Below are 15,966 nucleotides of genomic sequence, written 5' to 3' on the forward strand. Positions count from 1 at the left end.
TAAAAGATTGAAAATAATTTGGTTACACTTGTACCTGTTTCACACTGAATATTAAAATTCAAGGAGTACGAGCAAAATAAGTTCAATTCCAGTTAGTGTAAAACATCAATAGTTGGCTATAATTTTTAATCCTCTACACTGACCAATATAGGGTAACATGGGGCAGCGAGCCCACTGCGGGTCATGGGCCCATTGCGGGTTTCTCGCTATACGTATGGCAGATATTGGTCCGTGTTCTCTACCGCCGGTCGACAGTTTCACTGGGATGAAGTGTACGGATTTACGTTTTGCTAAGTGTTTGCGTTATTAAGTTATTTGTGAATAACTGTTTTTGTCCAGATAAAAAATTTTTTGCTGCTAAATAAAAAATGTTTCGATTACTGTAGATGAAGCTTTTGAAATTACTGTGAATTATATTTTCAAAGTAATACTTATAGGGATAATTTTGAGATCAAGTTTAGACTATTAGCTTTTAAAATAAAATGTTGACACGATATAAATTGAAATGATACCTAGTGGGGCAACGAGCCCACGCGTGTCACGGGGCAAAGCGCCCATGGTGAAGTCTTGTGTTATACATCATTAAATTTGTCTCAATGACCTTTTCAAACAATGACTAGCTTTTTGAATTACAAATTACACTTCATATTGCATAATTTTTTTATTTGCCGCCTCAAGGCAGCAGGTTTAGTTTCTAGTTATGCGTATTTATGACCTCTTATCGAGTTATTGACTCTTGCCTTGCCAAAAGTTGATTTCAGCCAACACCAATGAGCCAAAAGTTGACGAGTTTTTATGGCGTTGGCTGAAATCACGATTAGGTACGAATTCTCTGCACATAATATCTGGATTATGGACGAAACTGGAACGAAGTTTTTTTTCTGATCAACTAAATATATATTTTCTAGTCAAGGATCCATTTTTTTCATGTCAAAACGGATGAATTATTTATCGCAAGGATATATTTTTCAAGTCAAGGATATATATTTTTATGTCAATGAAATATTTTTCTTCACGCCAGTGATAGATTTTTTAAGCCAAGAGTATATTTTTTTCAAGTTAAGTATATGGTTTTTTGAGTTGTTAATAAATGTCATATTTTTATTACATTTTCTTATTTTTAACTTTAAAGTTTTGTTTTTTCATTTTTAAACGAAAAATATGCATTTGTGGTAAAGGGACCAAGGGTGGGCGCCTTGCCCCAAGCCCATGGGCCCATTGCCCCAGGGGTAGGGCAACGGGCCCATTTTGACACTTTTTACAAATAGTGTTTCATTAAAAATTGAATAAACATATAAACATAAACATTCCTCATTAGTTGTACCTTTAAACAAAACAAAGAACCACCTCGTATCAATTAAAACTTCATCAAAATTTTAGTTTAAAAAAGGGGAGGGCGATGCCCCATGTTGCCCTACACATCACTATATAGTTATCCTCATCTTTATTAGTTAAAGGAACTATTTTATTGCTGATGCCAGTAAGAAATTCCAATATAAATTCCATAAAATTTCTGGCAAGTGTATCATTAGTCCTCAAAAAATCTCCGTGAAACGCAACCTTCTGACGGTAAAGAAGGTGAATATTTACGTATTGGCTCGCTATTTTTTGTTGAGTTTAAAAACCAAGCGTCATTTCTCTGTCTTTCCAGGCAAGGAATATTCGTCCCTTTGTTTATGATTCCGGATCGTCTTCCAGATTCTTTTCTCTTGAATACTCGATTTCGCAAATCAGTTTTTAAAACGATTTTAAAACGTGCTACACACGGTTTTAATCAGCTTTCCGTCATAATTGCTTTATTTCGCGCAGAGGAATAATAAGTAAAGGATGAAGCAGAAACCTTTATTATTTTGAAAAATATTTTTCAAATTTTTGAAAAAAAATTATTATGATCGATTGGTAGAGTAGAAATCATGACTTTGTCAGTCTCAAGTGTTCATGCGTGGTACATATAGTGAAGTAATCATCATTATCACGTTGTAAAATATCGTTATTTTAATAATCATTAGTGTCGAGGCGTTGTGAACAATGCTTGGCAGCAATTTCTTTGTGCTGGAAATTTCAATTAACTTTTGCAAGCAAATTAAAAACAGATGGAAAGCTGAGTAATTTAAGATTATTAAAAGAAGTATCGTAATCAAATTTTATTATTAAAAGAAGTATCGTATTCAAATTCAAAATTAAATTTAATTTCCAAGCTATGCTTTAATAATTTAAAGTGAGCGTGTGCGTATCATTGCCTCTCAGTTGATAAAAGATAATCGCTGTACACATAAAACTACCAACGTTACAAACTTGAGCTCTGCGCCAGTGGAACCATTTCGAATATTGTGTTGTGTCGTTGTTGGGAATTCGAGTGAAAATGCAATATCTATCTCTTGCTGTGTGTCAAGATTTTTCAAAAATTTAACTTTACCTTACGCTTCCAAGGAAAAATATAACATTAAAAATAATAAAAAAGTATCTCGAAGAATATTGTAGTGCTTCATCCCACACAGCTGTTACCAGGGACTGTCAAGAAGCCGACTGAACAGAAGTACGACAGTGAGACTGTGGTTGAGGAGTCCGTGAAAATGGTCGTGATGGTCGTGGTTGTGGCGACCGCCGTCCATATGGTGAAGGCCGCCCGGCCACGTGGATTGCCGTCCGTCACGTCAACCGTGCCGTCTGACCCTGCAATGCTGGATGAGTCCAGTTCGATAGCCTCGGACGATCTGTTCGAGACGTTCTCTTCTTAAATAATGAATTTCAAGAAGCAAAACATTAGGTTTACAATTAAGTATCCAATATCAATATCTTTCCTGAATATTCTGCTGTTTAGCTTGCTCATTTCTAATGAACAGTAGTGAATTAATCAATACTCGGCCTTGAAGTTTATCTATGAAACTAAGCCCTTGATAGCAAATTCGTTCTCAAGCACATGAAATATATTGTCTAAGATCAAATTTCACACTGCCTCTTGAAATGACCGGAAACAAATTATGCCATGAATTGCATCGAATATCATGAATTGCACAGTATCATGAATTGCATGATACGAAACTCACGAATCGGCAGTTTGTTTCTTCACGAATGACCGTTTCCTTCTCTTCCTGCCTGTACAGTCGACCGCAGAATTCATGGCCGCGACGCAGGAAACGAATGCTGTCGACGTCGTCAAGACAACGTTAGTGTTCGTGATCGTCTGATAAGTTTGCAAAAAGAAACGTTCTTCGCGATCTTCTTCAAAGTCTTTTCCTGATAGTGTGACATTCAACGCCGCTTCACTATTCGCAATTAACTGGTCATTCTCGGATTCGTATGCAGTGAGGTTCTTTTGTGATGGCCCAGGCAAAATTTTGAGCACGATGTCCTGAGTCATAGATTGCTTCGCCAGCAGAAACAGCAGCGCTGGCATTATTGTTACGTAGGACGGCATCTGCAGGATGATAGCGATGATTATGCTCCAAATCACTTTTTAACACACAATGTTAATTGAACTATATTTGGTAGCCTTAATCTGACGACGAATATCGTAATCTCAGTACATACCAGATTCGAACTCGATTCCGGTCAAAAGAAATAGCCACTGGAATCCATTCCAAACGCGTCATAATTTTTTGTTTTAATGCTTCATTATCGTCTCATGTAGGACATGTGAGCGTAGAAGTTACTATTTATTGCTCTAAAGAGTAATTACGATCAATGCTTTAGTTTAGCTGAATGTTTTGAAGAACATAAAATTGTCAGTGACATAATTAGTTGCCTAACGAAATTTTTAATCTTGAATACTTTGTAAAGAGGAAAACTAAATTCTAAGAATTTAGTAGTTGTTCAATAATTTCCTCAAAAATGTATTCAAGTTGACACCATAATAACTTACTATTAAGGATGACCAATGCGCTCTCTCGACGTACAGAGAAGCCCGTCCTTATATATTAAATACGAATGTTTACCTGCAACAAGTCATTGCATGAGTCAGCAATTAATTTAAATTTTGCACGAATTCGGCGGTCGCATTTGTTTTGAGTTGCTGAAGTCATTGGAACAGGACAAATTATAACGATTCATTTCCTCTTGATCTTCTGTGCCAAGTTCCTGACCGGAACTAAACTGTTGATTCAATTGATTGCAATTGAGCAAAAATATTTCATTGCTGAAACGCAAGTAAAGTAAACTTAAAAATCATTAAGTACATTTTTTCAAGTTGCGCTTTTGGAAAGCATAAGACTTCCTGTATACAATCTTGTACATATACAAGAAGTTAGCCAATAAAAACAATCGATATGTTCAAAAATTAATTTTTGAAATGAACCTTATATTCTTTTTATGCAGTTTCTGTTTTTCAATTTTGAAACTGAGTATGTTCCTTAAATGTATCGCAAGAGACATCGACCCGACCGGCTTTTTTCCTGTTAACGGTACCACGCACCAGCGTCGCGGTGACCGGCGACTGCGGTCGTCGGACCGGCGCAGCGCGGAGCAAAAAGCCGGCGCAGTGCGGGCGTGGCAGCGGCGCTGCAGGCGAGGCGAGCCTGGCACAGCCTGGCACTGCGTCCGTGTCCGCTCGCCGCAACTTGGCCTTAGTAACGCTTGCTGCCATAACCGCGCAATTAATATAATTAATATTTATATTTAGGATTGATTGAATGATATAACGTCAATGAATCAAAAATTTTGATTTTATTAGTTATTTTTTAGAATTCTATGCTCAAATCCAAATATTAGTTATATTTGTGCTGTTGCGTACATGAAAAAATGTTCCAGACAAAATCCATTATTTAAGTGTAACGCTCACTGTTATCAGTCTTAACCACAAGCAAAGCTCATATAATAATTGCCAATCCGGTTAATTTAAGAAAATCGGTACTTTTTCCCTAAAAATAGTAAGATTTCAGGATCGACAAACGTATTTGGGACCATGCATAGCATTTATTATCTGTTGGCTATTCTCTTATTTATTGTTGGCTCTATTAACAACTTTGGCTATTCTCTTATTAGGAGTCGAAATCGTCAACTTTTTTCGTAATCGGACCAAAACAAATTAACCTTGCGACTTGCGGACCTCCTCCTTGAACCATTTCGCTACTTATGTAAATAAATCTTGCTTTTCTGTCACTAATTTACAGTTTTTGCAACTGTGTTCCCTTTGTTTGTTTGTTTGGTTGGACACACCATCGCCGTTCCCTCCTTCTAATTCTCCTCTACGAGAACTTTTTCTCCAGCATGCACGACTTAAGGAGACAAACGACGTTTGAAATGTCGTTTAACGCCTTTATTTGCTATCATACTGAAATACATTGCGTTGTAAAGGGAATAAACTATTATGGGTTTCTAATAATATTTATCGGTACTTGCCAGATAAAAATCCACTTCTCCATCTCAACTTGCGTCTTGGTCTAAAAACCCGACAGCTTTCATTGTTATTGTTCTGTAACTCAATTATTGTGTTCATGTTTAGTGACAAACATATTCATGGTGAGAATTTGGGAGAGAGACGCGCAATATAGTAGAAACGACTCATTCCTCTTTTGTTCAAACATTGTAGTACTCAAGCACCCATTTCTGTACCAATATTGAAATAAGGAATTTTCCTGCGCTGAGTTCAACTTCTATGTTGATCGGTTCTCAAAGGTCGCAGTGCATCCACTTCGTTTTGGCGCCCAATGAAAGTTTCATCGTTTTCATTGACATCTTATATTTCCAATTGTAATAAAATTCAATATCATCACACAGGGGCGTATAACAAAGTCAGAATACAAAAAATTCAAAGCTATTAATTGCAAAGTTCTTAGAAAACAAGTCCATTGTCATGAACAATGGTCGAACAAAGCGAATATCCAAAATGTTCATTGACTATAAAATTACTTGATTCTCAAAGATATTAATTAAACTGGAATCATACTTCTTAATTATTCTGTTCTTCAGTACATTAAATTATTTATCAACATGAACTTGGAGAATATATATTCATTTCAATTGCCCACTAATCGCTGTTAATATCAAAGAATTAATTTCCTAATCTTGGTACTTACTTAATAACGTGATAATATAAATGTGTTTAAGTAGACTATCTATATATAATTTCCCTTCTTTTTAGTTGGAAGTTGAACTTTCCTATGTTCGCATATATATATATTCGAGTGTTTGAATTACAAGTAGCATTTGCTTGTAATATTGACAGATATTAAAATAAAACGTTAATAATTAAGTAAAGAATCCGCAATTCAACTTGGACTGAATTTTTTGTTGATCATTAAATATAATCACGGGAAACACACTATTTAATAAACTAATAATGGTAACGGTAAATATAACTGATATTCATTACATTTGCAAGAACTGATGAAAATTTTTTCAGTTTTATAATGTCTGTAAACTATTGTTTTCTTTATATCCACCTCTAAGTTTCGTAGTCTGCCAAGTAAGTTAAAGTTCCCATTCTACTCGAACATTAAGAACAAAATTCATTGTGTTCTAACTTTCAATTATCGGATGGTTTTTTGACTGAACTTACCTTTTATTTATCACTCATGCAGGTTACAGACACATACTCAAGTGATATTTTCCTAACTCCCTTATACGAACAAAATACTTGTATTTTACAATGAAGCGAAAAAAGTAATAAAAAGTTTCCGACTACCAACATTTGTAGGGAACCAATTAAGTTTCATAACTAATGAGACAATATTCCGAATGAAGACTGGCAATACCGTTAATTTGGATTTCTGCTCCACTGTTATATCTTAAAATTAAATTTTAAATTCTTCTCGCTTACTGAGTACAATAATACAATTTCCAGGGCATGCTTCATCATTACCTAATGAATGAAAAGGCAAAACTTTGCCATATAACATCATAGCATGGGAAGTCCTATTAATGCTATTGATAGAGCCACGATAGGGAAGTGAAAATATAGTCCGTTATTGAAGCTATGTACTAAAAGTCCTAAAAAAATATTCTCTGCAATCTTGAAGGAATGGTGCACATATTATTTTATACACTTCTTTGTTCTCACTATCTGCAAAAAACAATTTGAACCATAATCTATTATTGCAACAAAGAACATAGAGTAAAGGCACATCCCTGTTAATAGAAGGGTGCTTGAATATGAAAAACCTCTGCTTTATTGTTACAGCGATGCATACAAAATAAGAACTTATAATGCATGTTCCCTGCGAGGAACCATAGCTGCGGGCGGCAGGCTGCGCACGGAGAGCAAACAACCTCGAAAATATCGTCGGCGATCGTCGCTCGCAATCTTTGATGGATGCTCGGGACGTGTTATGCTTCTATTTACATTAGGACGGTGGATGTGTTATGCTCCTCTCCATGTTACGACCAGCGTGAACATAGCGCGAGATGGCAGAGCGATGATCGGGTGCTCTGGGAGCCATGAGTGAACATGACTTTTTGCATGAATTTCTTTTGATCGACAGACAATGGAAATAATTTTCTGTCATGAAAAGGAAACCACTGAATGCTGTGCATGAAAAAAGTTACGACTTTTTATTATAGAGAGTAAACAAAACTACTATATTTATGCTGAGATCAAATGAAGCGACTATGGCTTCATGCGTTGTTTTTCATATTTTCACACACTGGTTAATTTATTTTTGATATTATATTGTTGAAGATGATAGATTATTCATTTCTTTGCAAAATTGAATGGTCAATAAATTTTGCATTAGAATTCCTTGAAAAGAACAGTTTTACAAAATTTTAAATTAAATAGGCTGATAAATTCATTTCATAATAATTTTCTAGACATGTTGTTGGTGTTAGAAAGTTCCGTTTGATAAACGAGGTGTTGCGGTCAGCTTTCGTATAGTGAAGGTAGCTCCCTCTTGATCCGCCAAAAGTGAAAATAAGTATTTCAAACAAAAAAAATTAAATCTCACAATTCAATATCAATAAATATATTAGAAAATAGAAGAATACAAGACAATGTGAAAAATATTAATCAGTTGAGAAATCAGTCGTTTGTAAAATTTTACTTAAATATCGGCATATTAATTGCTGTATGAACGGAAGCTGTAGGATAAGTTATTATCTTCGGTGTTAGATATTCACGATGCTCGTATTTTATTAAGAAACAAATGGATCATTTGCTATTAATGAATTAATAAATTGATTATTCCAATTAATTTCTCATCAGCATAACAATTTTTCGAGCGGCATTGTTTTTGAAAAAATTAAAGGAAACATCTGCTTAAATATTAATCAAATTAAACAGCATGATTTTAGCGAAAATCGAAGTGAATTGTTTCTGATAATGACAAATGAGGTAACAATATTTTTATGCAGCACCACCAACACGTAATTATTTGCACATAGATAGACCTTGTTTTGCGGACCATTTGAACTGCAAGAAACACTGTAAGTGCCCCGAAGACCCGTAGCCCAAGGGCGGTCTGAACACGCCGCGTGTACAGTGCTCGCGAAATTTGTTCCTCACTACCATGAATTGAAGGCAAGAAAATGAATTGGATATTATATTTATATTTAATTTATGAATTGTATTAATATTTAGCCTATTCGAACTCTATCGAAAAAGCCACTTTTTAGCCGCTTATGGTTTATTTATGCCGAATCAAATTTCAATTCGAATCATTGACAGCTAGACAATCAAAGAGTTTAAATTTGATAGAATATTTTAATCCATCGAAACATTTTTTGATGATTTTTTTCTTGAGCAACACAAAAAATTTCCGCTTTCGGAAATTGAATGGAGCGATCAGATATGTAAATGCCATGCCTGCATTTTTATACTAGAAAAAATTATGAAGAAGTCAACAACAAGTCTTCGGAAAGCTATCTAAGATTTTTAAATTGCCCCGGTATATTTCGAATCTATAAAAAATTAATGTCCGAAAATCTGCACCGCTTCAAAAAACTACAAACGAGGCATGAGTCAATAACTCATGTACGTACATGAGTTATTGAAAGACATATGAGTGAAATACTGTATTACTCGTATTTCAGAGTAGCCAGGTTCAAAGTTGAATAATTTATGAGAAATACGTATCATTATATCGGAGGACATTGAGAAAAATTTTAATTTTCTTGGAAAAATATTCAATATAGTTTTACTTGCAAGTTATTATGAATTCATGAGATAAATATATTACGATTATTGTGGAAAAATTACCCATATTGGACTATCTTTGTTGATGGGACTGAGCAGAACACGTTGGGGTTATTCTTCGACGTGTTCTGAGGTTGTTTTACTGTCTAGTGATCGATTGATTTATACGGAATAGAAATTTTATGAAATCTTGCAGCTATGGAATTCTGATAAATAGATGTACATTTCATGGCCTATATGATTTTTCATTTCATTATAATCACAATGCTTGGCAGGCTTAAATGTAGATGTGGAATCAGCGAAACCACGTTTGCAGTGTTATAGTTATCGTAGGTGGTGATTAAAAACAATGCACAAATTTTTTGCAAATCTGTACTTTTTTGTAAGAATTTTCCGGGAATTTGCGTAGAAAAAAAATTTGTAAGACTTTCCGACAAATCGTTGCCGCGAAATGCTCAATTAACAACACATTGAACAACCGATCTCATAGCTAAACGCAGCAACTCTTTTAGTCGAGGAGACAACATTTTCAAGATTGGATTTTGTTCACACCAAGGACTACTACACACAGGACATGCATAGCCTATGTCCAGCCTCTGCTAGCAGAGGCGATCGCCTACACTATGAAAATGCTGGTGTTTTAGTGGCATCAACAAATGATATGCCCATAATTGTTTCATACAATAGTATTACAATGTGTGTAGTAGTCCTTGGTCAGAACCATAGACTTTTTGCCAGTTTTGAAGTTCAAAATTTTGTACTAAGCAAAGTAGGTACCATTTTCCTGCCTTCATACACTGATAAAAAAAAATATTTAAATGGAGTCAGTATACATTTACTCATAACATTCCGGCAAAAATTCTATTGCTCTGATAAATATAATGCCTTTGGATTCAACTCTTAAACACTCTTTAAATACATTTAAAATTTTCTNCAACGTGAAAATGGGTGATGGAGGAGGCAATGTCACTCCATATATGTTGAAGGCTCATGAGCATACTCCATCAAGCGAGAATAGCAAGGGGAAAAAACATATTTATTTGAAGGTGTCAGGCATAAAGAACGACCAGAGTTCGCGTAAACTGACCGTCATGAACGAATTACAGAAGATAACAGGAACACCTGACGCGGAAAGCAGCCAGCAACTACACATAACACCTGACAAAGACGAAGACAACAAAGCCAAGTTTTTTTTCGCTGGATACAGAACAACCACAGATACCATCGTCATCTTGACCACCTCGTCGACGCCGGTGACGTGCGTCCTTGGTTCTGCTACCGTCGCCGGTGGTGCACCGCCTCGATGCACTGGACGACGGAAGAAAAGAAGCCAAATTCTCAATTTCGACAGGTGCGTACCAAATGCGGTCCTGACACAAAGCCTTATCTTCTAAAACATTAGAAATAAGCAATAATTTTTTAACCCTACAGCGAAAAATTTTCTTGTGAGGGCAAAATATCATATTGCGTTCCTACCACATTACTACATTACATTACTAAAATGTAATAATTGTATCTTCTGTGAAGAAGGCACGAAAAGGAAAAGAATAGGCGACAGGCCACATCAGGCCTACACTTCAGCGCTGACATCACTATTACAATTACTTAAACTTGTTCATCGCAAATATTTACAGGTGGTATATATGCGTATATGCCCACCTGCTGATAGTGCACCGTTAAATTAAAGGCGATGCATTTGTCCATTTCGACGATTGAACTTCATACATAAGCCAAAAAACGCCATTTCCGATGCTGGTCGCAAAAGAATTAAATTTGAATAAAAACATCAACCCACCGAGAGCAATACTTCCTTACTAATTTCAAGTTATAATATCCGCAACTATACCTTTGCAAGAATTTCCTCTGAGATCGAATAATATGAAAAATTTGTATGGAATGTATTTAAATTTGGCCATAATTTATGTATTAATATTTCCTTCTTATCTTGGAGCACTTGATGGAGTGATTAACGCAATCGGATAAACTTATTTCTTCTCGAACCATTGAACAAACGATCTAGAAGGCCTGATTTCTAATATAATTTTGGCGACAATCCACAATATTGTACCATCATGCAATAATGATGCTTCAATATACATTCCGCAGAGCAAGTGACACATCAAGGATCAGAATTGACTCCTCGCAAGATTCGGAAATTGACTCAGAAGACGATCTCTTTGAAAAGTCTAAAGCTTTCTTCACGATTTGGACGCAGGCCTTTACTACGACCACTTTGACGACATTCGCCCGAAATTCGGCATTGACTTTGTCTTTGTCATATTATTGTTCTGCTGGAAACCTGGATGTTCCGCTTATTGGTTGTTGAAACTGATAATAAAAAACCAGTGCTTCATGAATCGTGTTGTATTTTTTTTAATTATTTGACTGTTTATATTTTACTACTGTACTATTTTTGCAAATAAACTGTTACTGATTGCAGCCACAATTGGTCAATGGCATTTAGGCGGCTATTGCATTAAAAGTTTACTCACCAAATCGAATATGAATTCGTAGCCATTAGGTCCTTAAAAGCCGCACGTCAAAAGGTGAAATTAATACATGGATAGAGGCTTATAACTTACTCTGGTTGGCCTTTGTACAATTACAGACGTGCACACAAGGGCAAAAAATGGCTACGTTATAAACATATCGCTAAAAAATTATTGATGAAAGATACTTTTAGTTCACTAGCTTCTGCTTAACCAATTACTACCTTCAATGAACATCAACGTATTTTTGAAGTATAACAAAATCTTTTACATCAAATTAAATCAAATCTGTGCATGTGACACGTTTGTATCCATCCAACGCATATTAACAAATATCATCACTCCCAACTGGCATTCAACTATTGAATCAATGATGGAATAATCATGACGTTTAAATCATGTCGAATACCTGTTTAAAATTAAAACTGAAGTAACGCCATTCTTGCTACGTCGTGTTGAAGACGCTAAAACATGCAATATAGAAATGATGATACTCGCACAACGTAGTTTTCACATCGAAATATAACGTAATAATTGTATTAATTAATGGTTGATTTTGAAAACTGAATCGACGTCCTGAATTCGTCGTTAAAATTAGGGTGATTTGCGGAAAAATTCGGAAGATGTCAACAATGATGTCAACGGAAGAAGATGGCAACAACGATGTCAACATTTAATCTTATTGTGTCATGAACATTCAATGAGCATCTAATTTGTACCTACATTCAATACGCGAGGCCGATGCTATATAAGGCTCCAATTATTCAGTTGCCTCTAACGTGATACCGATGCTATATATAGAAAGCATCAATTATTCAGTTGCCTTTAACGTGATACCGATGCTATGGAAGGCTCTAATTGTTCGGTTGCCTTTAACGTGATGTTGCCTTTTCACTTCTTTCGACAGCCTTTCACTTCTTTCGACAACTTTTGAAACTTGTGCAAAAATCAGTTGCTTGAGACCAGATCGATCAGGGAGCCCTACGTATGTCTTTGAGTCGCTTCTGCTGCTCAACAATTAATCGATGGCATCGAATTAACTGACAAGGAGCTTCCTCATCCTTTAATTAGTCGCCCAATTAACTGAAGCCACCAGACAAAAAATTGTTTAATCATCCAAATCAATAGGCTACGATACGTTTAATTCCATTCCGTAGTTTATATTGAGTGAAGTTTTATCCTCAAGAAACATAATTGACCTATCACAGGATTCAGAAATATAGACTCCGGAGAAGATTTAACCGAAAACTCGAAGACGTTTTGCACGATTTGGACGAGGGTCATCAAGGCGACCACGTTGACAACATTCGTGCCAAATTCATGTCTCTATTTTTTTTTTGTTCAGCTGGAAACCTGACTGTTCCGCTTATAGGTTGCTGAAACTGATACTAAAACAATGATATATTCATCATTCAAGTGTTGCAAAGTATTTTATTGTCACTCTGATTTGGGTATTTATTTCATTGCGCTACTTTCTAATTCAGAATGCCTTCAAAGATTGCTAGCACTGAAGAACAACATCAAGGCTTCCTCTAAAAAAGACATTATGGACACATATTTTCCTCTTCTTATACCTCTGGATCAACCACTAAATCATTTCACTAACTAATGCAGATAAAAAAAGTTGATGTATTAGCGTTCCTACAATATCATGACAATGAATGACAGAAATGTGTTTTGAATTAGCTCGAGGAGGGTTCCATCCATCCCCCGCCGAATTCCATCCATCCCCCATCCCGAAGTTGCCATCCCCCACGAATGGCAAATCTCACTCGTAATACCGATCCCCAAACCGCAAAAGGATCCTTGTGCCCCCTCGTCATACCGCCCAATCTCTCTGCTTTCCTGTGTGGGAAAGCTGATGGAGAGGCTGGTGGGCGACCGACTCTAGTGGTACCTAGAAAAATAGAAGTTTTTCCTCCCCCATCAGTTTGGTTTTCGGCGCCGCCATTCGACTCGCCTTAGTACCGCTCGAGCACGAGATTCAAATCACTCTGCGCTCCGGACGAGTCCTACTGGCAGTCTACTTCCACCTCCAGGGAGCTTTCGACAATGCATCTCATTCCGGCATACTCTATAAGCTAGCACAAGCAGGTATTACTCTTATTTCAAAGTAGCCAGGTTCAAAGTTGAATAATTTAAGGAAAATACGTATCATTATATCGGAGGACATTGAGAAAATGTAAATTTGATTCGGAAAATATTTTGTATGGTTTTCCTTGCAGGTTATTGGGAAATCGTGAAATAAATATATTACAATTATTGTGAAAAAATTACCCATATTGAATGGTCGTGTTTGTTGTATTGAGCAGCACACGTAGGGGTTATTCATCGATATTTCTGAGGTTGTTTTACTGTCTAGTGATCGATTAATTTATACGGAATAGATAATTTCATGAAATTTGGCACCTACAGCTTTGACACTTTAATAAATGGGAGTGCATTTCATGGCATATGTATTTTTTCACTTCATTGAGATCAAATGCTTTTCAGGCTCAAATGTAAATGTGGAATCAGCGACACCCTATTTGCCGTGTTATAGCTATCGTAGGTGGTTATTAGGAACAATTTCGAACTTCAGTACGCAATTATCTGCAAATTTGTACTTTTTTGTAAGAATTTTTTTCGGGAATTTGCTTAGGAAAATAATTGTGTAAGAATTTCCGACGGAAATTCCTTCCCGGTAGTAATAATTTATGAAATTGAATTTTTAATTGTTACATTTTTCAATTCAATATATAAATTTTAATACGAGTGATGCTATATTTTGAAACATCAATGATGATAACATGTGTTTTTTCCACCAAAATCTGCAAATTTCTCATTTTACACGAAAAATTTAATGCACTTTTCATCCCACGTGAGAAGGCAAATCAACAATCAAGAAAATGCGTAGTTCTAATTGCCAGCTAAGAACAGCAGGGGACCCCTAGCGAACTCGCTAAGTGAACGTAAGTACTTACGCTCTATTTTCTTGTCTATGATTGGTGGATTTTGCTTGAAAGGCCGTCAATGATTGGCGGATGAACTTACTATCTCCTAACTTTTTTTGAAAGCATAGGCCCAGGACGCCAGCATGGGAGTGGTGGCAGGTTCCTGGTGGAAAGCGTCGGCTAAATTCTCGTGGCCAAAACATTAAACGAAATCTTGAAGAAGTTCCGGACATTTGTTGAGCTTTGAGGTTTGCCCTGGAGAGAAATTGAGCTCCCTGAGGGGTTTCTGATTCGATCTGGAGGGAAACAGAAGTAAAAAGTTAGTTTATCTCTAAGAAGTCTCTAACATTTCAGCGGCATACAAGCCCTTCGTTGTAAAATATTTAGTTCCGAGCGAGAGAATTGAATTTTTTTGCAGTCTTAATTGAACATCTTATTAAAGATACATGGAAGAAAAATACATTCGTTTGAATTTAAATTTTAAGAAATTCTCTCCCACTTCCACAAATTCTCCGCTTGCCAATCTCTATGTGCTTCTCATTTAATCATCAATTTCTTATTATCTACATATTAGTGTACAAATTTAACAGGATAAAATAGAAATTGTTATATCTATTAGCCAATCAATAGTCAATTTAATTACTAATAACTAACCAATTTTATGCACAAAAAGAGAATAATAACATTATCAGAAGAATGCGAGGTACTTTAGGAAATGCGCGATGCAGTACAAATTAATGCAGACCTCATAATAGGAACGTGTAGTTAAAGCCTTGATGGAGAACCTAGTTCTCAAGCCTATGACAGGCGACTGGTGCAAAAAAGTTTTCCCAGCACATATTTCTTGAAGGATTTTAATTTGAATAAACTGTTCGATTTTTTTACATTTTATTAGATATATAAATTGTCACTTTCTTCCTGAATTATTTTATGTACCTTCGTTCCTTAAATGCTAGAATCTGTATTTTATCAGACAATGAAGGAAGTGTTTTCTTTCAGACCGTATTTTATTATTTCTTATATACAAACATTGCAAATCTTAACTCCATCATTTTGGAGAAAAAATTGTACAAATTTCCCTTTTTAGCGCATTTTCTCATTTATGGAAAAAATGCACTATTGTGCTCGCCATGTCCGTCTGTCTGTCTGTCTGTCCGTCTGTCCGTCTGTCCGTGACCTCAAGTTTTCGTCGACGAGAAAATGAGCTCTGTCACTCACTGCAGTGAGTACTGAGTTATATATTTTTATTAGTTAATAACTGCTAAATATATTCCCGAGTTAGTTCCTATTCCCACAACTATTCGTTCACTATCAATTTCAAAATCCCCAAACCAGAGATCTTAAATCATGGGAGCTAAAGTGATGACTCTTCACTCTTCCCCTTCTGCCTGCCAAGCCCAACACATGTCTATAAATGGTCTGTACGGTCGGAGTGCAGACCACGCGTGATTGAAGGTGGTGTTCGTGATGTCGCTCA

The 15,966-nt window shown here is 35.9% G+C and overlaps 2 protein-coding genes across 2 annotated transcripts; one reads left to right on the forward strand and one right to left on the reverse strand.

Moving 5' to 3' along the window:
- Positions 1 to 1,846: 1,846 nt before the first annotated feature.
- Positions 1,847 to 3,921, reverse strand: LOC108678121. Its single transcript, XM_018166467.1, has 3 exons — positions 3,863 to 3,921; positions 3,048 to 3,418; positions 1,847 to 2,714 (listed from the first exon to the last, which is right to left on the reverse strand). The coding sequence occupies exons 2-3, from the start codon at positions 3,416 to 3,418 to the stop codon at positions 2,486 to 2,488; spliced, it is 600 nt and encodes a 199-aa protein (XP_018021956.1). The 5' UTR covers positions 3,863 to 3,921; the 3' UTR covers positions 1,847 to 2,485.
- A 6,089-nt stretch (positions 3,922 to 10,010) lies between these two features.
- On the forward strand, positions 10,011 to 11,424 carry LOC108678127. Its single transcript, XM_018166475.2, has 2 exons — positions 10,011 to 10,418; positions 11,174 to 11,424. The coding sequence occupies exons 1-2, from the start codon at positions 10,012 to 10,014 to the stop codon at positions 11,391 to 11,393; spliced, it is 627 nt and encodes a 208-aa protein (XP_018021964.1). The 5' UTR covers position 10,011; the 3' UTR covers positions 11,394 to 11,424.
- The last annotated feature ends 4,542 nt before the right edge of the window (positions 11,425 to 15,966 follow it).

This window comes from Hyalella azteca, unplaced genomic scaffold (genome assembly GCF_000764305.2).
Source record: "Hyalella azteca isolate HAZT.00-mixed unplaced genomic scaffold, Hazt_2.0.2 contig11024, whole genome shotgun sequence".
Taxonomy (NCBI): domain Eukaryota; kingdom Metazoa; phylum Arthropoda; class Malacostraca; order Amphipoda; family Hyalellidae; genus Hyalella; species Hyalella azteca.

Excerpts from the sequence above, each read along its gene's own strand:
- LOC108678121 (XM_018166467.1), bottom strand. The coding sequence starts at position 3,418 with ATGCCGTCCTACGTAACAATAATGCCAGCGCTGCTGTTTCTGCTGGCG. Across the intron at positions 2,715-3,047 it reads AAGAAACAAACTGCCGATTC|ATCGTCCGAGGCTATCGAAC; the intron begins GTGAGTTTCGTA and ends CGTCTCGAACAG.
- LOC108678127 (XM_018166475.2), top strand. The coding sequence starts at position 10,012 with ATGGGTGATGGAGGAGGCAATGTCACTCCATATATGTTGAAGGCTCAT. Across the intron at positions 10,419-11,173 it reads CAAATTCTCAATTTCGACAG|AGCAAGTGACACATCAAGGA; the intron begins GTGCGTACCAAA and ends TACATTCCGCAG.